Raw genomic sequence first — 20723 nt, 5'->3', positions numbered from 1 at the left:
TGGGGTGGCAGAGGGACAAAGCTGCTGGTTGTGGTGCTCAGCTGGGTGTCACTGGTCGTCTGCCATCAGGGCTGATTGAGAGCAAAGCCTGAGCACAAGTGGCTTGTCATCAGCATTTCCCTTTGTGGCAAAGGTGGTCTGAAGCCTGTCAGAATCCTTGTGCTGCCCCTTTGGAGAAGGAAGATTGTATTTGAAACCCCTTAAGGCCTCACAGAGCTTCTGGCAGAGAGCTTAAATAGGCAAGGACTCCTTCCAGAAGCCAGCATCCTTCTCTGTAGCAATCATTGCCACAAAGCCTCCCCCTGCAGCAATGGACAAACTACTGGGACCAGCTACTCAGTCACTGCCACCTGAGCCTGGAGGATGGTGAATTTGGCGAGGAGGTGACGGGAAGAAGGAAGGGTTGTGTCAGGGGCATTGGCAAAGCAGGAGATGTGACTGGAGGAGGCACTGCTCACCCCCTGTCCCGCTGCCCAGCGGCGTGGGGCAGGAGAGCAGCCAAGGCACTGAGTGAGTGACAACAGGGAGCTCGGAGCTGGAACAGGGGCGTGGCTGGTGCCTGTGGGAGGGATGAGCCAGGGCTGCAGGGACATGCAAGCCAGCAGGAGTGGTGGTGCCATGGCCCAGCAAGTGGCACCTGAGCTGGGCTGGGTGACAGGCCTGAATGAGAGGTTGGAGGGCGTCTCCTGGTGTAGGGGTGAATGTCCTGGGAACATGCCTGCTGTGGGCTTTGGAGAGGGGAATATGGTGGCCCCGGACACAAGTGTGAATGATGCAGGCTGATGGATGTGTGATCCTTCACAATTTCCATGCATAAAGAAAGCCCCTTCCTAACAAGCCTTGTCCTCAGGTCACATCCCAGCAGATGGAAGTGCCGCCTTCCGTCTCCCTTCACTGGCTGGAGGGGCTGCTGGGGATTTCTCTCCCACCACTCACCCATACCCACTTCAGCATCTCATCACCTTCCACCCCATCTAACACCCTCTTTCACCTCTCACAGAAGAATGCCAAAGGCCCTCATGGGACTCCAGACTGCAACTGCTACCAGACCAGGAGAACTATGAGAAGGATGAGAAAGTGATGCTGAGCTGCTCTGAAGGTTTCCAGCCAACCTTCACTGAAATCAAGTGTCAGAGTCGATTCCAGTACTATATTGATGATGTTGATGCAACACAATATGTTTGGCATGGAAGAGATTCCAGAGGCGCCTGGGTTCCACTTCAGTCCAGTGTGAAGTGCATCGGTAAGGGAGGGATCACGAGCAGGATAATCCTTTGCAGGGTGGGATCCTGAGAACATCTCTGAGTGGGGACAGCATGGGAAAGGCAGGGTTTTTCCTTGGGCACAGTGCTGTGAGCATGGTGGCTGTGGAAGCAGCTCCTGCTTCCAGGCCAGGATGAAATGTGTCCTGTTGTGCTCTCCCATGGCACCAAAGGATGACTGCAGCCACACAGCTGAGAGGGTTTGAGAGAGGCAGGATGCCTGTGCTGCTCCCTGGGAGCTGTGATGTATCCCAGCTGGGGACACACTCTGCTTCCCTCTCTTCTCCCCAAAATGTCCTGATGTTTGACTGAATAGGTGTGGTTGTGTCACTGGAGAAATTCACCCAGTGATTCACATTCAGATTCCTCATGCACCATGATCCCAAGCTCTTTCTGCTGCTCTTTGAGGGAGCTGCAGTGACCACCTTCAGTGCCTCGCTTTTCCTCCCAGCAGGCTGGGGTGGCAGAGGGACAAAGCTGCTGGTTGTGGTGCTCAGCTGGGTGTCACTGGTCTTCTGCCATCAGGGCTGATTGAGAGCAAATCCTGACCACAAGTGGCTTGTCTCCATGTTATAATTTAGCTTTGTTAATTTTAGTATACTAATTTTCCGTTGTGAGATAGGAGTAAAAGCAAGGCAGGCCTAAAACTTAGAAGGGTATGAAAGAAAAACTTTATTAACAACACAAAGGGAAAAAAAAAACCAAATTCAGAATAGGTTATTCCGACCTCTTCTTTCTCCCCTCTCCCAACCTTCTTAACAACAAGTTACCAAAATATAAAACTACCCACTTCAGTAAGTTCCCAACTTAAATAGTCTTTTCCAGTTCACTCCAGAGAGAGGTTTCCTCTTGTCAGGCCATAGGGACTTCTCCACAAGGAGAAAAAAACCCAGTTCTTTCCTGCCTTCACCTTCCACAAACTCCTCCCATCTTCACATCCTTCTCAAAGCTGTGCTTAAGGGCCATGTTAAACTCATGGGGTATTTACTTTTAAGAATGAACTGTTCCAAAACAAAAGTTCTCTTCATTTCTCTTCCTCTCTGTTCATGCTTCATGTCCAGAAACAGAGATGCCCTTTTCTCCTCGGGGCAAAGCATTCTCAACACAGGTGCTTTTGGTCAATGATCTATGAAATGGATCACTCCGAACCCCTCCCCCATGTCTTTCTCCACAGTTTATAGGAATTTCTTAATTTTTTACAGTCCTTCCCTATAGCTTACAAAAGGATTTTCGGCCTAAATTCATGACGTCTCCTCATTCTCCTTCCATCTGCAACCTGACTCCGCTTTCACTGACCTTGGTGTCTTCACTCTATTCTTTTCCCCTCTCACTCAGGAGAGGATTGAAGGTCTGCAAGTCTTATCTGAGCATTGAAAGAGTTAAGATCTCACACAGGGAATGCAGGGGCTGCGGCCAGGCCGTACTGGAGCGGTACAAGAATCTCAGGAGACTCAGCTGCAGCACCCTCTGCCTATGGCCACCCCTCCTCGCTGCCAGGCCATGCCCGCTCCCCAGACAGGGGGCCCGGCTGCCTCCCCGCAGACTGCGTGGGCGGCTGGGAGGTCTCAGCCACCCCTCGGCTGTTCTGAGCCGGCGGCAGGGCTCTGCCGAGCCACGGCTGTTCTGAGGGGAGAGAAGGGAGGGCCAAGAAGTTAGCAATGGGCCTCTCCTCTTCCTGCCCATCAGGGCCCTCGGTTGCAAACGGGGCCCGGCAGCCTCCCGATCCCACCCCTGCCCGGCCTGGGCCGCATGGGGAGGGAAGAGGGGCCCAGCTCGACGTTACCTTGAGAAAAGCAGGACAAAAGCTTTTTCCCGGGTTACCTCCTTCAAACTGTGTTTTCATTGAGCGAACTAACGTCTCTAATTGGTTTCTCAGGCTGTCAATAACTCAACCAGCCTCCAATTGGTCCCATCAACTCACAGAGGAAGTTCTCATAGAGAAAAACCTCTGTGAGTCTGCCCTCCCCAAGGTGTAACCAGCAAACACCAGCATTTCCCTTTGTGGCAAAGGCGGTCTGACCCTTGTCGGAAGCCTTGTGCTGCCCCTTTGGAGAAGGAAGATTGTATTTGAAACCCCTTAAGGCCTCACAGAGCTTCTGGCAGAGAGCTTGAATAGGCAAGGGCTCCTTCCAGAAGCCAGCATCCTTCTCTGTAGCAATCATTGCCACAAAGCCTCCCCCTGCAGCATTGGACAAACTACTGGGACCAGCTACTCAGTCACTGCCACCTGAGCCTGGAGGATGGTGACTTTGGTGAGGAGTTGACGGGAAGAAGGAAGGGTTGTGTCAGGGGCATTGGCAAAGTAGGAGATGTGAATGGAGGAGGAGGCACTGCTCACCCCCTGTCCCGCTGCCCAGCGGCGTGGGGCAGGAGAGCAGCCAAGGCACTGAGTGAGTGACAACAGGGAGCCCAGAGCTGGAACAGGGGCGTGGCTGGTGCCTGTGGGAGGGATGAGCCAGGGCTGCAGGGACATGCATGCCAGCAGGAGTGGTGGTGCCATGGCCCAGCAAGTGGCACCTGAGCTGGGCTGGGTGACAGGCCTGAATGAGAGGTTGGAGGGCGTCTCCTGGTGTAGGGGTGAATGTCCTGGGAACATCCCTGCTGTGGGCTTTGGAGAAGGGAATATGGTGGCCCTGGACACAAGTGTGAATGATGCAGGCTGATGGATGTGTGATCCTTCACAATTTCCATGCATAAAGAAAGCCCCTTCCTAACAAGCCTTGTCCTCAGGTCACATCCCAGCAGATGGAAGTGCCGCCTTCCGTCTCCCTTCACTGGCTGGAGGGGCTGCTGGGGATTTCTCTCCCACCACTCACCCATACCCACTTCAGCATCTCATCACCTTCCAGCCCATCTAACACCCTCTTTCACCTCTCACAGAAGGATGCCAAAGGCCCTCATGGGACTCCAGACTGCAACTGCTACCAGACCAGGAGAACTATGAGAAGGATGAGAAAGTGATGCTGAGCTGCTCTGAAGGTTTCCAGCCAACCTTCACTGAAATCAAGTGTCAGAGTGGATTCCAGGACAATAATAATGATGATGCAACACAATATGTTTGGCATGGAAGAGATTCCAGAGGCGCCTGGGTTCCACTTCAGTCCAGTGTGAAGTGCATCGGTAAGGGAGGGATCATGAGCAGGATAATCCTTTGCAGGGTGGGATCCTGAGAACATCTCTGAGTGGGGACAGCATGGGAAAGGCAGGGTTTTTCCTTGGGCACAGTGCTGTGAGCATGGTGGCTGTGGAAGCAGCTCCTGCTTCCAGGCCAGGATGAAATGTGTCCTGTTGTGCTCTCCCATGGCACCAAAGGATGACTGCAGCCACACAGCTGAGAGGGTTTGAGAGAGGCAGGATGCCTTTGCTGCTCCCTGGGAGCTGAGATGTATCCCAGCTGGGGACACACTCTGCTGGCTTCCCTCTCTTCTCCCCAAAATGTCCTGATGTTTGACTGAACAGGTGTGGTTGTGTTACTGGAGAAATTCACCCGGTGATTCACATTCAGATTCCTAGTGCACCATGATCCCAAGCTCTTTCTGCTGCTCTTTGAGGGAGCTGCAGTGACCACCTTCAGTGCCTCGCTTTGCCTCCCAGCAGGCTGAGGTGGCAGAGGGACAAAGCTGCTGGTTGTGGTGCTCAGCTGGGTGTCACTGGTCTTCTGCCATCAGGGCTGATTGAGAGCAAACCTGAGCACAAGTGGCTTGTCACCAACATACAGCCTTGCAAATACGCTTTGGTGTTCTAGGGGTCATTGCCAGCAGGAGGGCAGGCTGTGGCACTCACCTCTGACTCTGTGCTACTTGCAGGGCAACTTCCGTCTCCTTGGCCTCAGTCAGCAGTCATTGCAGTGGTGGTGCTGCTGTTGTTGATCCCCTTGTCTGCCGGGATCCTCTGGTTCGTGTTCTGCAGGTGAGTGGCAGGAGATTTGGGTCTCGGCTCTGTCTCAGGCCGTGTTGTGCTGTGGGGTGGGTGGGGATGGAGAGGGTTCCCCAGCTGCTCCCACCCTTCTCTGGGTGCAGAGGATGCAGCTGGCTGCTCCTGACACGAATTGGCTCTAGGGCTCCTGGCTGGGGCTCTAAGTGTCTTCCTCAGGGGCAGGGCCACGTGTGCTGAGACCCTTTCCCCTTGTTGCTGTTGCAGCCATCGCTGCTGTCCCCTGGGGTGGACAATGCCTGCCAGGGCACAGGGAGGGAGGGAGGGTGTGCAGAACCCTCCATGCCACTGCTGCTGGGTTCAGCAGGGTCTGGCCCAGGTCAGCCTCTCCCTGACTCAGGACTGCCCTTTGCCTTCCCAGAAAAAAGAGGGCCTTGCCCAGCAAAGCCGAGGAGGATCACTACACAGGTAGGACCCTCGGCACATAGGGGAGCTGGGGCTGGGAGGGCAGCAGGTATATTTCAGGAGGGCCTGGTGACATTCTGAGGTAGCTCCAAGCAGCCCAGCTGGCTTTAGCTGACCTGTCAGACCAACGTGTCCCACACCTATTCCCAGCTGAGACCCTGCTCAGTAGCCTCTTCCAGCAGCTCCTGGCTGGGGTCTCCCTGAGGTGCCACTGAGGGCACTGAGGGGAACTGCTACTCCTTCTCACTCTCTCTGGGGTAGGCAGCAGCTCTTCCCAGCCCTGCTGTTCTGATGGTGTGCATCCCAGGATGATCTGCAGCCCCCAATGATGCTGCCTGCCTGGGGCTGCCCTGCTCCTTCTCCCACAGCCCCCGGGTCCCTCAGGCTGTTTCTGTCCTCTTGTCCCCTCCAGAGCTCCAGCCATATGAGAATGTACATGGGGATAATTACTGCGTGATCAAGACTTTTCTTGAGAAAGACGCAGGTAGGAAATGCATTGTCCTGCCTGTGAACGCCACATGGCACAGAGAGAGTGGGGACTGGCAGCTGTGATGGTGTGTCTGAGCTCCTCACACTGCTGAGGCCATGCAGCAGCCTCTGCCCTGGCTTCTCTTTTTCTCTCTAAATGAGGAGAGGAGTAAATATGGCCAGGCTGGAGAGCCATTTCCCAAGCCCCTGCCTGTTCTGGAATCCTAGGAGAGTCAGAGCAGGGAGGAAGAAGAGCAGCTGGAGTGGACATCTGAGGACATCTGAGTGATGGCACTTCCCTTCTCGGGGCTTGGTCCTCCACCACCAGAAACACTGAATCATCTCATGGGTTACTGCTTCCCTCACAACTCCTCTTTTCACCCTGTGTTCTTGTACCCATCTAGACCCTGTCCTCTGCTTGGGTTTGGCCTAGCTGTGCTGCCCTGGCCGCTGTGCTGCTGTGTCTGAAACAACCAATAAATTGTTCTGGTGTGCAGGTGCTGCCTGGCCCACAAAAGCTCCCGCCTTGTTTTGTGTGTGAAAGCCTTGACCCCATCAATCTTCATGGAGGAGCTTGGAGTAGGCTTTTCCAGCCCCTGGCAGCTCCAAGGAAGCACACCTGAGGTGCTGCATGCTCCCAGTGCAATGCTTTGGGCGGCTGCTTTCCCTCCTCCCCATCCTATAGGTGACACCATCTCCACTATGCATAGCTGGACCTCTGTGTTGGTCTGTGTCTTCCTCTGGGGGTGCTGGTGCTCATCCCCCATTTTGTGAGGTGCATTTTGCCCTCTTGGGATATCTGTGTCCTGCAGCCTTTGGGATCTGCTGGCTCTTGGCTGCTGCTGCTGTCCCATCACCTCCAACAGCCACTGTCTCCCACCCTGTGGGATGCCAGTGCCCAGTGCAGCCTGGGTGCCGAGGCACAGTCCAAAAGCTCTCCTTGGAGAGGGGGGCACTGCTGAAAATGGGGCCATCAACCTCTCTGTTCCCCAGCTCTGTGAGTTGCCCGAGATGTTTCCATCTCCTTCTCCTGCCCTTGAGCACACGGGCTCTCCTGAGTTCCTGGACTCAGGTGTGACAAGCTGGTTTTGGTTGTGCTTTTTACAGCCCTGAACACAGAGCTATCATGTTTTTTGCTTCAGTGTTATCTCTCTCCCCTGTCAAACATGCCAATACCCAGTGCAGCCTGGAGGCTGTGGGGCAGCCTGAAGGCTCTCTTGTTGAGGAATACCCTGCCAGAACATAGAGCAATTGACCTCTCTCTTCTCCAGTTTTATTTTTTATTCAGCCTGGCATGACCTGCATGTGCTGGTAAAGACATGTTTTGACAGTTCTTCATATGAGGTGTCTGCCCATCAGCTCAGTACCTGCAACTGGCCCCTGGGACCAAAATATCTCTTCCTGTGAACTGTTGCTGGTGTGATGTGTGTGCCTGATTTAGCAGGCAGTGAGAGCCTTCAGTCCCTCACTTTTTCCTCCCACTGGGCTGGGTGATGAGCAAAGTTGTCTGAATGCAGTATCCTTGCATGGCTGGGGTGGGAAGGGAATAAAGTGACCTTCTGGCAATCTTTCCTTCACAGAAGCCTCCGGGTTGACCCTGAGACCTTTGAGATTTCCAGCACCAGCATCAAACTGAACTGGAGCTGCAGGTTCCCTGATGCCTGCCAGGGCATGAGGGCCACGTGCCGGCTGGCAGCGCCTTCCTCCCCTCCCTGTGAGGCTGAGGAGGTGAAAGGAGAGCAGATGTTACATGGCCAGGAGGGAACAGTCACCTGCTCCTCTCTGCATCCCTTCACTGAGTACAGTGTCACCATCGACTTGCCCCCCAACACAACCCTTTTCTCACGGTTGTTCACGACAGAGCAAGCAGGTACGTGCACAGAAATATCGGCGACAAAAAACAGTGCAGAGCTGTGTCACAGCTGTGTCACAGCTGGTGAATAGATGTTCCCCTCACCTGTCAGCTCAGCCTGATCATTTGCTCCCTGCAGTGATGTGCCTGGGATCAGAGCTGCTTGGCTCCTGTGGAGCTCTGGGGAAGGGGCTGGGAGAGCCCTGAGCAGGGCACGTCCCGTTCTCATCGTCCCACTCCACAGCACACTGTCGTGCTTCCCACTGCTGCAGCACATGCAGCCTTTGCAGGAGTCAAACCCTTCGTGGGGAGTCCCTCTGCAGTCTGTGCCATGGCCAGGAGCTGCCTGCACCCTTGTGTGGCCTCAGCCCCTGCTCATGGCCCTGTGTGTGATCCCATTGTCTGTGCTTCCAGTGCCGGACAAACCGGAGAAGCTGTGGCTGGATCCCGACACGGGCACTCTCAGGTGGAACTCGCTGCCCTCCTGCAACGGGGAGATCATCGGATACCAGGTACCAAGGGACCAGGGCAGACCCTCAGCCTGGAGCTCTGTGCAGGCACCCTGGGAAGTGGGGGAAAGGGACAGCTGGGGTGACCTGCAGGAAGAAAGAGAAGCTCAGGGCTCCTCTTGTGAAGGATGTCACCACAGTGTCTGTGATATTGCAAGACCTGTCTTCGGGCTCAGTACATGTATCTATAGCCCTTCAAACAAACAGCCTCCCTCTTCCCTTCTCAGAGACTCAGCCTTTTCCTCACAGAGGCTGCTGCTCACACATCCTGAGTGTTGGCTCCAAATTCCTCCTCTCCTCTTGTCTGCTTTGAGGTCCCCGCATGGAGCTGAGGCTCCTGCCCGTTCCTCTGCGGAGCCTTCCCAGCCGGGGCAGGCACAGGGAAGGGCAGGCTGGCAGGGACGCTGCCAGCTGCGGGCACCTTCCCAGCGGGCAGCTGGAAGCTGCTGCATTCCAGCTGTGTCTCCTGTCCGCAGCTGAGCATCACAGCCAGGGATGCAGGGGACAGCAGCGTGCTGGAGATGGAGCGGCTGCGGCTCAATGGCTCCGTCACTGAGCTCCGGCTGCCGGAGCACAGCCCTGGCAGCAGCTACGCCGTGACCATCCAGGGACTGACGGCTGCCGGAACCGGCGCTGCCTTGGTGAAGGAGTTCCACACCAGCAGCAGCTCCGGTGAGCTTTGCTGTGTGACTGTCCCCGGGGCCCGGGCACGGACGAGCCGTGCTCGGCAGCCTGCGTTGCCCGGGGCTGTCCCTGCTCCTCGCCCAGCCCTGGCCATGCTCATTGCCCGCGTGTTCCCCTGCAGACACCCCGCGCCCCCAGGGCATCAGCTGCCGCAGCGCCCGCGACATCGCCGCATCGCAAGGCACGGCCGTGCTTCCCCTGAGCCCCATCGCCCGTCGCTCCGAGGCAGCCAGGTGAGCGCAGCCCCGCAGCTCTGCAGCCCCAGCATGGCTCTGCCCAGCCCAGCGCTGGCCTGCAGAGCCTCCGTCGCACCGTGCCCTGTCCCCGCGTCCCGCTGACTCTCGGCCCCTGCAGGGAGCACCAGCTGATCGTGGCCCCGACGCACAACGGCTCGGTGATCGAGAGCATCTGCTCGGGGCAGCCCCAGCTCCTCAACGCCAGCGTGTACGTGGCCGCTGTTCTCAACCTCAGCGCCCCCACGGACTTCGTACTGGGCGACGGGAGCCGCGGGCAGGGCGAGCACAACGCTGCCCTCCGCCCGGGCTGCAACTACACGGCGCTTCTGCGCCTCGTCCGCCTCTCGCCGCAGGTACCATCGCGGGCTCTGCTCTCTGGGGATGCTGCCGGCCGGGCTGCGCCCCTCGCTGCCTCTGGGCTGGCTCTGAGGGCACACTGCTCTGCCGTGCCTTGGCAGGATGCTGTCCCTGGGCTCCTGGGCCACCGCCGGGTCACTCTCTGGCCCTGCCTGGGGACCTTCGCCTCCAGCTAGGGGGGTTGGTGCTGCACGAGTGGGCTGAGCTCTCCCTCCTGTCTCTTCCCACAGGCACAGAAGTTCACCTGTGTCTGCTACAGCTTCTCTGTTGGTAAGTGTCTCCTTGCTCGTGGTGCCCAAGCCTCCCTCCTGCATCTTCCCTTTTTCCAGCCTGGCAGCTTCCCCGGAAATGAGCTAGCCCAGCACAACCGCTTTTGGGTCTCACAGAACAGAGCAAAATCCCCACACGTGGGGTGATCCTCCCTCCCAGAAGAAACCTCAGACGGAACACAGGCCTCCACCCTTGCACATACCCTTTGCCGTTCTTGGGGCCATTGCCAGCAGGAGGCCAGGCTGTGGCACTCACCCCTGGCTCTGTGTTAGTTGCAGGGCAGGCTGCGGGCCAGTGGCATGGCATTGTGATTGGACTGGTTGTGCTGTTGGCAATCCTCCTTGTGTTTGCAGTCATCCTGTGGTTTGTGCTCTCCAGGTGAGTAGAAAGGGGACAGGGTCAGCAGGCTCATACACAGTGCCAGTTTCTTACTCCGGACTCCCCTTTGCCTTTCCAGGAAAAAGAAGTATTTGCCCAACAAAACTAAGGAGGAGAATTAAAAGGTAGGAAAATGCAATTCTGCAGACAACCATCACAGAGGGGACTGATTATAGGGCTGTGGGGCAGCTGTAGGGATGAGAGCAGCAATCTCCCAGGAGAACCTGAGTTTCAGGAGAAGCAGCCGTTTGTACACTGCACTGACACATCTCCTGATTTGCCTTAGCTGGGGATGGGCAGGATAGCTCTGCCCACTGAGCCCCACATGGCAGCAGAGTCTGGTTTCAGGCAGTGCTCCCTGCCTGAAGCAGGGACAGGGGTGAGCAAAGATGGGCATCCCAAAGGCTCAAGTCTTTCAGGGACCCGTGTCTGTGCCATCCCTCCCAGAGACCTGCAGGGAGGGGTCTCAGGAGGGTCAGGCTGAGGGGCTGCTGCTCTCACCTCAGCACTGGCAGGCTCCTCTGGGGCCCTGTGGTTGGGCATAGCTGGGATGAAAGAGTTGGCCTGTGGCAGGCACTGCTGTGTGCTGCAGCCTGTCTCTGACACTGGGTGCCCTTTTTCTCCACAGGTAAAGGTGGCTAAGCTGGAGATCAGTCACCTCAGCCCCAGCCAGGACCATGGAGACATCCAGAGCAGTGTGGACGTGGGGAAAATGGAGAGGATGATCCCAGCCCAGTTCTGATGGCTGCTATGTCCCCTGGCTCTCCTGTGACTGTGACCAGTGTGGAGGAACCCATGCAATTCATCCAATTGAGCAGGGCAAGAGGAAAACAGAAGGCCAAGGAGGGTTGAGCTTTTTCAATCCTCAGCCCCTTCACCTCCCAGGTCTTGCTTACTGCTTTTGTAAGGCCTTTGAATCTGGTTTTCTGTATTCCTTTTTTTCGGGCTTTGCTTTAATTTCTGCTTTCCTGGAAGCAGGACTTGTATGTAGGATTTCTTAGTCCCAGACTCACACAGGCTGATGGCATTCTCCTGCTGTCCTCTGGGTCCCCAACCCTTCTGCCCTCTCTGTTGATATTCAGCCAAAACCAGGGCTTTGCTTAGCCTGGCTGGACTGCTTTGTGACTGTCTGGACAACAAATAAAGGCTTATGGTTTGGAGGGGCTGCTTGTTCCACACAGCTCCTGCCTGGTCCCCTCATTGCCCCTGTGGGATCATATTCCCCTGCAGGGAGCTGACTGTGCCTTGCTGAGGGGAGCCACAAGCAGGGCTGCTGTGACCCCATATTCCCCAAGTGGTGCCTGACAGCTTTTCTGACCTCCTTAGATTAGAGCTGAGCTGGACAGCTCTAATGTGAGTTTGGAGCAGATGTGTGGTGGGAATCCACCGAGGGTGATGGATCACCCATCAACACACATCTTAGCCAAGAGTCTATTCTGTGCCCATGCTGTGGTGTCTCTGTGCTTTCAGCTCCCTTGTGGCCCCTGTGCCAGGTCACACCTGGAAGAAAAGCAAAGATCAGAGGTGACCACCACCATGGCCTTTATTGGTGAGACACAGGACAGAGAGCCATGGGGTCACTCCTGGCTCTGAAGTTTCCTGCGTTTGTGCAGCAGAGGCAGAACCTGTCTCTGTGCTGCTGCTTGAAGCACATCCAGGATATTCACGCTGAGCCACTATAAGCTGGGATTGCCACGGTGCAGCCACACAGGCTGATGAGAGAGCCTCTATGGAGCTGATAGGGCAATGGCACTTGGAGCAGCACCAGGAAGATGCAGCCCCAGAAAGAGATTGTGTGGGGTTTGAAGGTCCCTGCAGGACCATGTGTTGTCCCATTCTCGGCTCTTGTTGACTTTGGGCTTCAATGCTTTTCCCAAAGTAGGACAAATATCCTGTGCTCCTGAGCTCCATGGATCTTACAGCAGTTTGAGACTTCCCTGACCAAACACAGTATGGGTGCTACCCCACAGAAAGTGCTACCCCACTTTCTCTTGGGGCTACCTGAGGGGACAAGGGAACCTGGATGGGACAGCTGTTCTCTTCCTCCTTGGTAATGAAGGATAGGTGCAGTCCTGGTGTCTCTGCTCAGGTCTGCATACTCAGGCTGTGATTCCAGATAAGTTCCTGTACAAATGCTGGGCAGAGGGTCAGGTTCCCATTTCAACATCTGGCCAAAATTTGGAGACAGTCCAGCCTGTGTTCTCCAGCCAGAGGACCCTTGGGGTGATTTGTCAGGGGAGTGAAGTATCTTGGCGTCATGCACATCCCTTTGTTTCCTCTTGCTTGCACTGTTACTGATTAAGCGTTCCGGGGAGTCGAAATCTCTTCCAGAGTTAGGCTGTGGTCATGCCCCTATTTGAAATTTCCATAGGTTTCAAACGAATTCAAGTAACTGAGGGCTAGTTCATAGCAAAGCCCATACTGTTCCTGTGGATAAAAGGATACACATGAGACTCTGCTGGACCAACACCTCAGCATTGGTCTCCAACAGCTTTCTGACTCAGAGCATGTCAGACACAGATCGAGAACACCCTCTTCTCCCAGCTGGAGTTCACCTTCTCCTGCTGAGAATCCAGGCATGTGCTCCAGGAGCTGGACAGCTGGATTACACCAACACAGGAGCCAGCTGATTTTGTCAGGAGAGACAACCTCCATGGTACAAAGCATTGAGCAGCCAGGTGGACCAGAAAGGGGCCACTCATCACACAGGATGTTTGCTAACCATTCACTTCTGCAGAACCTGCCACTGAGGGAGTGGGTATGTCCCAGCAGCAGAAAATGGGGTTTTCAAAGATCTCATCTGCACCCAGCCTCAGGATGATCTGAGCACAGAGGGGCTAGGGCAGCTACTGGGGCAATCCAAGACATGGCTCTTGTTTTGGTGTTGCCACCTCAGCTGCGTTTGAAGTCAGTACCTACCACATCTTTAATGAACTGTCTCCGTCGTCTCTTCAGCATCCTCACAGCCTGGGATACATCCACCATGCCCTCGCTTTGGATCTGCTCGCACAGGAAACCAGCAGCACAGAAGATCCCACTCCGGCTGGCTCCATCCCTGTGAAGGAGGCCAGGGGGAGCTTCATTTGCTCTGGGATCAGGTGGCAGGGCTGAGCCTCAGAGGTGTCCCCCTAGACCCCCACACTCTCAGGATGATCTTGGCCACAGATCCCACGCCTAACCAGCCTCCACAGGGAAGCCTTCCTCCCTTACCATAGCTCAATTCATATCCATACATTCACCCAAGATGAAACTGTGACCAATTTCCCTGACACAGCCTGAGCTGTGTCCAGCTCTGTGCCATGGCTGCTCCTCCAGGAGACATGACTCACCAGCAGGTGACAAGGATATGTCCATCTTGGCTCTGCCGATGGTGCGTCTCCACCTTCCCTAGCAAGCTGATGATGGTGTCAGGGTGTGGGGGAAGACGCTGCTGCATGGGCCAGTCTGTCAGTTGATGTAACTGGATTTCCAGTGCAGATTTCTTGGGCTAGTGGGGAAGAAAGACAGTGGGTTAGGCAGAGCAGAGACCCATTGGCTTCATGGAGGGAAGGGGAGGGACAGTGCATGCCAGTTCTGGCTCAGCCATGCACACTGGATCAAGGGAGCAGCTCCACAATGGGACATGCCACTCCAGATTTTACTCTTCTCCACCAAGTGCTCTGAGACCGGCAGATGGACAGAGCAGAAGAGAAGAGCTGAGCACCAGGTGCGGCTCAGACCAGTCCTGTGTCCAGCTGCCTGTAATAGTTCCCTTTCCATGAAACACTGAATTGCATGAACTCCATCCACAGCTGCCGTCCTCCATTTGGAAAGGCACACAAAAACATCTGAGTTGTACCTCTGCCTGCAGCCTCACTTTCCTGGGATTAGCCTCTCTCCTAAGGCAAAAGACTCTGCTCTGACCAGTGCCCTGCCACGACCCCACCAGATCCCTCTGCCCTCTCTAGCTGTGACTTTGACCCCAAATTAAAGCCTATTGACTCCCAGCTCTTGCAAAGGTTCTTCTCCAAGGAGTTTGCCATCTCTGAGCAAAGGGCCCACCTGCTGCCTGTTGCTGAGGACAAGTGTCCAGGTTGTGAAGCCAGCCCCAGGCTCCTCTGAGATCAGCTGGACATGGAAACGGCCATAGTCATCTTCGCCCTCGGTGGGCCAGAACTGCACATATGTCTGGGGAGGGCAAAGGTACATGATCACACATGGCCCCCACCTGCACGCAGGGCAGAGCTCAGCACCTCACATGGGTGGCTCACACCAGCCCATCGCCTATAAGCCACGTCCACATGGCTTTGCCAGACACTTGCTGGGCACCAACCCAGTGCTGCAGCCAGAAAATAACATTCCACCAGAGAGGACTCCTGGGTAGGGGTAAACAAAACCTGAGGGATGCTCACTTGAGTGAGACCGAGGACAGCCCACTGCTGTGGTGCTGTGGTGCAGGACTGTCCTCAGGGCTCTCCCAGGGGGAGTCCCACAAGCTTGCAGTAGGTCCTGGGGCAAGCAGGGCTCTCATGGTAAGAGACATGCAGGGGCAAAGGCAGAAATCACACTGCTCTGCCCCGAAGGGAACCAGGACAGGGGAGAGCTGTGCTTGGGCTGCTAACCTTGTCCAGCTCCTGGAGTTGGTTCAGCACAACTACCGATGTGCAGGTGTAATCCCAGACCAGAGCCCAGAAATCCACCAGCGTGGTGGGGAAAGGCAGCTGGGTGATGATGATTCTCTCCTCCTCGGTGTACGTCTGCAAAACACACGGCTCTGCATGTGGGGGGAGAGTCCCACAGCCCCCGAGAGCCCTTCCCACAGCGGGAACGGCTCCCTATAGCCCTGCTGAGATGGACAAGGCACGGCCACCCCAGCCCTGCTCAGAGCAGCCCAAGTTTGCGCCCCGCTGCCCTCTCGGCTCATCACAGCCGGGCTCAGCTCCCAGCGGGCTGTGTCCGGCACTCGCTGCTGCGCTGCCGGCACAGCCAGGGCTCCGCCGATCGCGATCGCGGGGGCCATCTCCTGGCAGCAGGGCCAGCAGTCACTGTGCAGAAGCCCGAAGGCTGGGACACCTCAGCCCGGCCCGGGATGCTCTGCCTGGCCCTGAGCAGGGGCGCGCAGGAGGGTCCCCGCTGCCCCGAGCAGCTCCCGCTCTGCCGGCGCTGAGCCTTACGCTGGCGAACACGGCGTTGATGTAAGCTGGAGAGCCGTCTGCGTTCACCGAGGACATCAGGATGGGCCGGCAGGAATCCGCTGCAGAGCCAAGGAGCAGAGACAGGGAAATGATGGGTCAGTGTGTCCCTGCAGAGAGGCAGGGGACATTCCCTGCAACAGGTACAGTCAACATAGCTTCCTGCAGCATGGGTTGGAGAGAACTGAATGGACAGGCACCACCACATCCATGGCTGTGACAGCTCAGGGCACCCTGATGTGGGATGTCCAAAACCCCTTGGTTGGGAGCACAGCAGATCCACCCTCCTCACTACTCCCTGATGTGCCTCATCTGAGATTCACTGGGAAAGTTTAGACCAGGGACATATTTATCCCAGGTGTACCTCATGCACCTCCAACAGGCTCCGAAGGAACCAGCCTAATCTGTATTTATTATCTACTAAGCAGAAAACAATGACTGGACTTTGAGCAGAACCTCAGCCAGTGTCATGTGCTGGGGAGGGCAGCAGCAGGACAGCATCGTTCCCCCCATGCTGCTGTCAGGCACTGGGTTTTAGAGCAAGAGGCCTGTCTTAGGTTGCAATACAGGATGTGACTAAAAGTATGTATTCTATCACCATCTGCTGAAACCAGGTGTGGTAGTGATCCTTATCTCTGTGGGAGATATCCTCTCTTGATGGGCCATCTGATAAAACCAGGTGGGACAGTCATCTTTATCTTTCCACAACCCATCCTTCCTCCAGGAAGATATCGTCTGTTAATGGGCCATGGAGTCCTACTGCATGAGTGATAACATTACATCATCCCATTGGGTCCCACTGAGTGATTGATAAAATTACATCATCCCATTGGGAGATGCTCCAGCCAGGGGGAGGAGCCAAGCCTTTCCTACCTTGATAAAAACTTACATCTGGAACACCAAGGCACCCTTTTTTCCACTGGATTCCAGAGGAAAACCAGACCTTTCCACATCATCGCTGGACCTTCAGAGGAAAACTGCACCCTTCTAGAGGAACACTGCTTCAACTGAACTGCATCTGTCACTCCTGCAGCCACCATTTAATGGGACTGCTACCAACACCCTGACTGACAGGGTGTCAGGTTGTATTCTGACTCTGTCAGTACTTTCGGGTTTGTTCTTTGTAATACTGTATTTCTATTTTAGTTTTCCTAGTAAAAAACTGTTATTCCTATTCCCATATCTTTGCCTGAGAGCCCCTTAATTTCAAAATGATAATGATTTGGAGGGAGGGGGTTTACATTCTCCATTTTAAAAAAAGAGGTTCCTGCCTTTCTTGGCAGACACCTGTCTTTCAAACCAAGACTACCCAGCCCTGCCAGTGTTACCTGGCAGGATCCCTGGCTTGCGGTTCTTGCGTTGGTTTCTGGGTTTTTCTGCTTCTCTGCATGGCAGGAGCTGGAACAACTCAGAAAATCTCTGCAGGGCCTGTAGGGATGATTCACCCAAGTCAGTCCTGCCTGTCAGCATCTCACCTTCTTGAGCCACTCCAGAGAATGATCCTCCATCCCACTGAAGGGGAGGGGAGCTGGGAGGGGGTTGGCATCACAGATGAGCCCTCAGAGCACCAGACTCCTGGTGATACCTTGAACTCCTTCTCTAGGACTCTGTTGTGGCCCGTGGTCGCATCCTCTCGAAGGGAGTGGACAAGGGTGGTGATGCTCTCCACTGGGACCCCGGTGTTGCCGCAGAGCAAGCCTTCGAGCAGCGCCTCGTACAGAAAGCTGTACTGCTCCTGTGTGAGGACACGGGTCAGCTGCACAGTCTGGAGCCACTCCAGGAGGAACCCTGCAGCTCCAGATCACCAGCTGTCAGCAAACACTGCCAGAAATGAGCCAGGTTCATCCTTCACCTTCCTGCTGCAGATGCCTGAGGATCCCTGATACTTCTCACTGCAGGCAGCCCTGCTTTGGGACACAGCCAGCAACTGCAGAAACCCAGACAAGATCATCTTCCTGAGCTTTAAGACTCCCTCTCCGACCAGATCTCTGCTCTGGAGAAGGTAGCCCAGAAAACCTGTGGACTAATTAGACCTTGTACAAGCAGCTGGTTGGTCCAGCCCAACCTAGTTTCCTCTAAAGGAAGCCAGCACTAAGCAGATCATGGGGACACAGTCCCACCACTGCCTACAGGAGATGCCAGGAGGGCAGACATCCTGAAAGCCTCAGGCACAGGTGGACTCTCATTCATTATCCTTGTCTACAAGACAGCCCTTCTGTATCCGGGTGACAGATGCATGCAAATACTCCTGATACCTCAGAGAGTGTCAGGGAAATGCAGATCCCAACTAGATTTGGACACAGCATTGAAAAAAGATCCTTCAGTCTCCTGGTAGCCCTAGTCCCTGTGGCTAGATCAAGAACAGCATGACTAATGAGGCTTTGCATGCCACATCCCTGGGAAGGGTGGTGTTGACAGCAAAGGGCTAAAAGCAGAAGAATGGCTTTTCATTCAGAAGGAGCATGGTGGATTCTGTCAAGTGGCCTTCCTGCTGGGAATACCAAGGCCTGGAAAATGACAGTGTGAGATGTACACAATGTGGATACAACGTATTGTGGATAAACAGCCTACTGTTGTTTATCCTCTGTCTGCTTTGGGGAGTAGAATCTATGTAGAAAGAGCATAGGCATTTACAGAGACCTGGAGGCAATTGTCGTGGACATGGTAGAGCTCCCTGTGTTGGGAGAGATCAAACACCAGAGATCATAAAAACACAGAGGAGATCACAGCCCAGCTGGTAAACTATATGTGCACAGGCCTTTTTACATGGGTGAAAAGAGCAGATCCACTGTCCCCCAGGATGGACTGAGCCTGATGGTGCTGGTGTTCGCACTTCTATGTGTTACAACCTGGGATCCTCCAGCTAGCGAGGCAATGAAATTAATTTACTCTTGCCATTTCAGCCATGGTTTTGTGGTTGTTCTGGCCACCTGCCTGTGTAGACTCCCATAGGTGGAACTGGATCTGCAGCCCGAGGTGTGGAAGGAGCAAATACCTCTCCTCACCTTGGTCTGCACCATGCTGACTCGCTGCTCCCGCAGCTGCTGCACGCAGTGAAACACATCCACCTTCCCCTCAGCCTTCCCCATCTTCAGGAGGAAGTCCAGGGCGATGAAGGTGCCCGTGCGCCCGATTCCGGCACTGAGGACACAAAAACTGCGGGTCAGTGCTGCCCCTGCTGGCTGTGCCCCAGCACCCAAACAGCCCCAGCCGGCACCTGCAGTGCACCAGCACGGGTCCAGCAGGTGCTTCCAACACCCTCTTGTTCACCACCTCCACCAAGCACAGGAGCTGGGACGCGTTTCTGGGCACCCCGTGGTCCGGCCACAGCAGGTAGTGAAACTGCTCCACTGCTCTTGGGAGAGCACAGCCTGCCTGCAAAAAGGGAGACGTGGCTGCCAACAGGGAGATGGAAGCGACCAGGAAACTTGTGCGAAGTGGCCGCATGCCAACAAGGTGGGAGCAGAGGAGAAAACCATTTCAGAGGACCACCAGCACAGATTGCTCCCTCCAGCACCCACACCATAAGGACTGCACCACTGTAGCTCCTCAGACAGTAAAGGGCAGATTCATCCATCACACAGCAACACAATCAGTTTTGTTCTCTGCTTCACCGTGCTCTGAACAGTGAACACAAAGCAGGAATAGCAGCTTGTGCCCCAGAGGAAAACAATAAAAATCACAGCCTAGGGTATTTCTGTAGTCATCAAAAAGGCCTGGCTTGCCCAGAAAAGACATATCCTAAGGCTGTTACTACACTAACGTGAATGTAGACACTTGTTACCAGCCCATTGTGATTTTCCCTAAACATCACATTCACTTGGCATGAGCTAATGCTACAGCTCACCATCAGGTGCTCTTGGAGCTTTACATTTCAGCTACATATTGCTCTGGGCAAGACAAGAAAGGACAGAAATATGCATCACTGCAATTTCTTTATACCCTACCTGTTTTCCCTCCTTGCAGCTCCTTCAGTTTCTGCCCTTTATCTGAGATGTAACTTCAGCAGGAACACACAACTTGGGAAATGACCTTATGTAGGTTATCTTAAACCATAAACCACCTGTCCAGATTTAGGACTATAAGTGACTAGGGAGCGTCAGTGTGGACCTTCTGCAGATTGATTGAGGTGACAGGCAGGCACCTGTCCCATCATCCTGGATGGGATGTGCAGAGATTCCATTTTACACTCTTTATCTACTTTCATACCCTTTATCTGCACCTCACCCAGCCCCTCAAGAATCTACAATATTCCCATGTGCAACGCCATTCCACACTCATCATCCAGGTGACCACTGGAGCTGCCTGCCTGCCTTTGCCTGGCACAGAAACCTGGGACTGATGGCCTGGCATGGATTCCATTTATAGCAACGTGCTAACACCAAACCTCCTTGTGCTGGAGTCCAGGCAGGGCTCCCCACAGGGCCCATGTCTGACAGCTCCCACCAGCTGCTGGAACACAAACACATCCTGCATTCCCAGCTCAACTCCATGCCAGGCTTACCTTCTGCAGGCAGAAGATGCGTTTGACAAGGCCTGTGGTGGTCCAGGTGTTGTTGAGTGTCACGGTGAAGTCGCCGTAGACCTGCTCCTGCTCTGGCCAATACTGCTCACACTTGATCTGTCAATAGCAGTGACATCTCTGGGCACAGGCAAACTCACAAGGAGAGCATTGCAGGGTGCAGAGCTGCTCCCTGTCCCCACTGACAGCTGCACTGGGAGCACAGCAGGTGTGCAACTCTGGGCTCTGGCAATGCCCAAGCTGAGCATGGGCTGAGAGGTTTTCTCTACCTTGTTCTGCTCCACTAAGCCCGTCAGCATCACAATGACTGAGGTCTTCTCCTGCCAGACCATGTGCCAGAAATCCACCACTGTCCCAGCCAAGGGGCCTAGGGAAGAAGGAAGAGGAGAACTCTGTGCCAGTGTCCAAGCCATGGGGGTGTGTTCCCAGGCACAATTTGGACATTGCCAGGCTTTCCTCTGCCCAGACACAGAGGGACAGCCAGGGGACATCAGCCCTGACAGGGGTGCTGGCCACATCAGCTTCATCATCATGTTAGAAATTAGGACAAGGAGAAGGGAGAGAAGATGAGCCCAGGATATGTCAGGGATTCACTGCTGCTTTAGGGGCTCCTGCATGCACACCCTTGATGACTGTGACCTGCTCCCATGTTTGGGGCCCTATTTGCCACAGAGCA

The 20723-nt window shown here is 55.0% G+C and overlaps 2 protein-coding genes across 3 annotated transcripts in view; one reads left to right on the top strand and one right to left on the bottom strand.

The window, feature by feature from the left end:
* Positions 1-11530, top strand: part of LOC148219922 (uncharacterized) — a 31185-nt gene extending 19655 nt beyond the window's left edge. Inside the window, exons 6-21 of the mRNA XM_088157032.1 lie at positions 1001-1243; positions 4143-4382; positions 5069-5171; positions 5557-5603; positions 6013-6084; positions 6297-6331; positions 7062-7140; positions 7567-7938; positions 8335-8432; positions 8906-9101; positions 9235-9346; positions 9468-9702; positions 9937-9976; positions 10249-10354; positions 10434-10479; positions 10983-11530. Coding sequence (XP_088013158.1) covers positions 1001-1243; positions 4143-4382; positions 5069-5171; positions 5557-5603; positions 6013-6084; positions 6297-6331; positions 7062-7140; positions 7567-7938; positions 8335-8432; positions 8906-9101; positions 9235-9346; positions 9468-9702; positions 9937-9976; positions 10249-10354; positions 10434-10476 — 2021 coding nt within the window. The 3' untranslated portion in view covers positions 10477-10479; positions 10983-11530. The remainder of the gene's footprint in view (positions 1-1000; positions 1244-4142; positions 4383-5068; positions 5172-5556; positions 5604-6012; positions 6085-6296; positions 6332-7061; positions 7141-7566; positions 7939-8334; positions 8433-8905; positions 9102-9234; positions 9347-9467; positions 9703-9936; positions 9977-10248; positions 10355-10433; positions 10480-10982) is intronic.
* Positions 11531-11879: 349 nt separating this feature from the next.
* Positions 11880-20723, bottom strand: part of LOC148219921 (receptor-type tyrosine-protein phosphatase T-like) — a 37328-nt gene continuing 28484 nt past the window's right edge. For both annotated transcript variants that reach the window (XM_088156514.1, XM_088156515.1), the window contains 12 exons: positions 20317-20414; positions 20030-20146; positions 18743-18900; positions 18531-18666; positions 17111-17260; positions 16854-16953; positions 15508-15587; positions 14956-15090; positions 14396-14521; positions 13684-13841; positions 13274-13409; positions 11880-12781 (listed from right to left, as the gene is read on the bottom strand). In XM_088156514.1, the coding sequence (XP_088012640.1) occupies positions 12707-12781; positions 13274-13409; positions 13684-13841; positions 14396-14521; positions 14956-15090; positions 15508-15587; positions 16854-16953; positions 17111-17260; positions 18531-18666; positions 18743-18900; positions 20030-20146; positions 20317-20414 (1469 nt within the window). In that variant the 3' untranslated portion in view covers positions 11880-12706. The remainder of the gene's footprint in view (positions 12782-13273; positions 13410-13683; positions 13842-14395; positions 14522-14955; positions 15091-15507; positions 15588-16853; positions 16954-17110; positions 17261-18530; positions 18667-18742; positions 18901-20029; positions 20147-20316; positions 20415-20723) is intronic.

The sequence above is a fragment of the Sturnus vulgaris genome, chromosome Z, assembly GCF_052056855.1.
Source record: "Sturnus vulgaris isolate bStuVul1 chromosome Z, bStuVul1.hap1, whole genome shotgun sequence".
Lineage (NCBI taxonomy): Eukaryota > Metazoa > Chordata > Aves > Passeriformes > Sturnidae > Sturnus > Sturnus vulgaris.
This window is presented reverse-complemented; position numbering and strand designations above follow the sequence as displayed.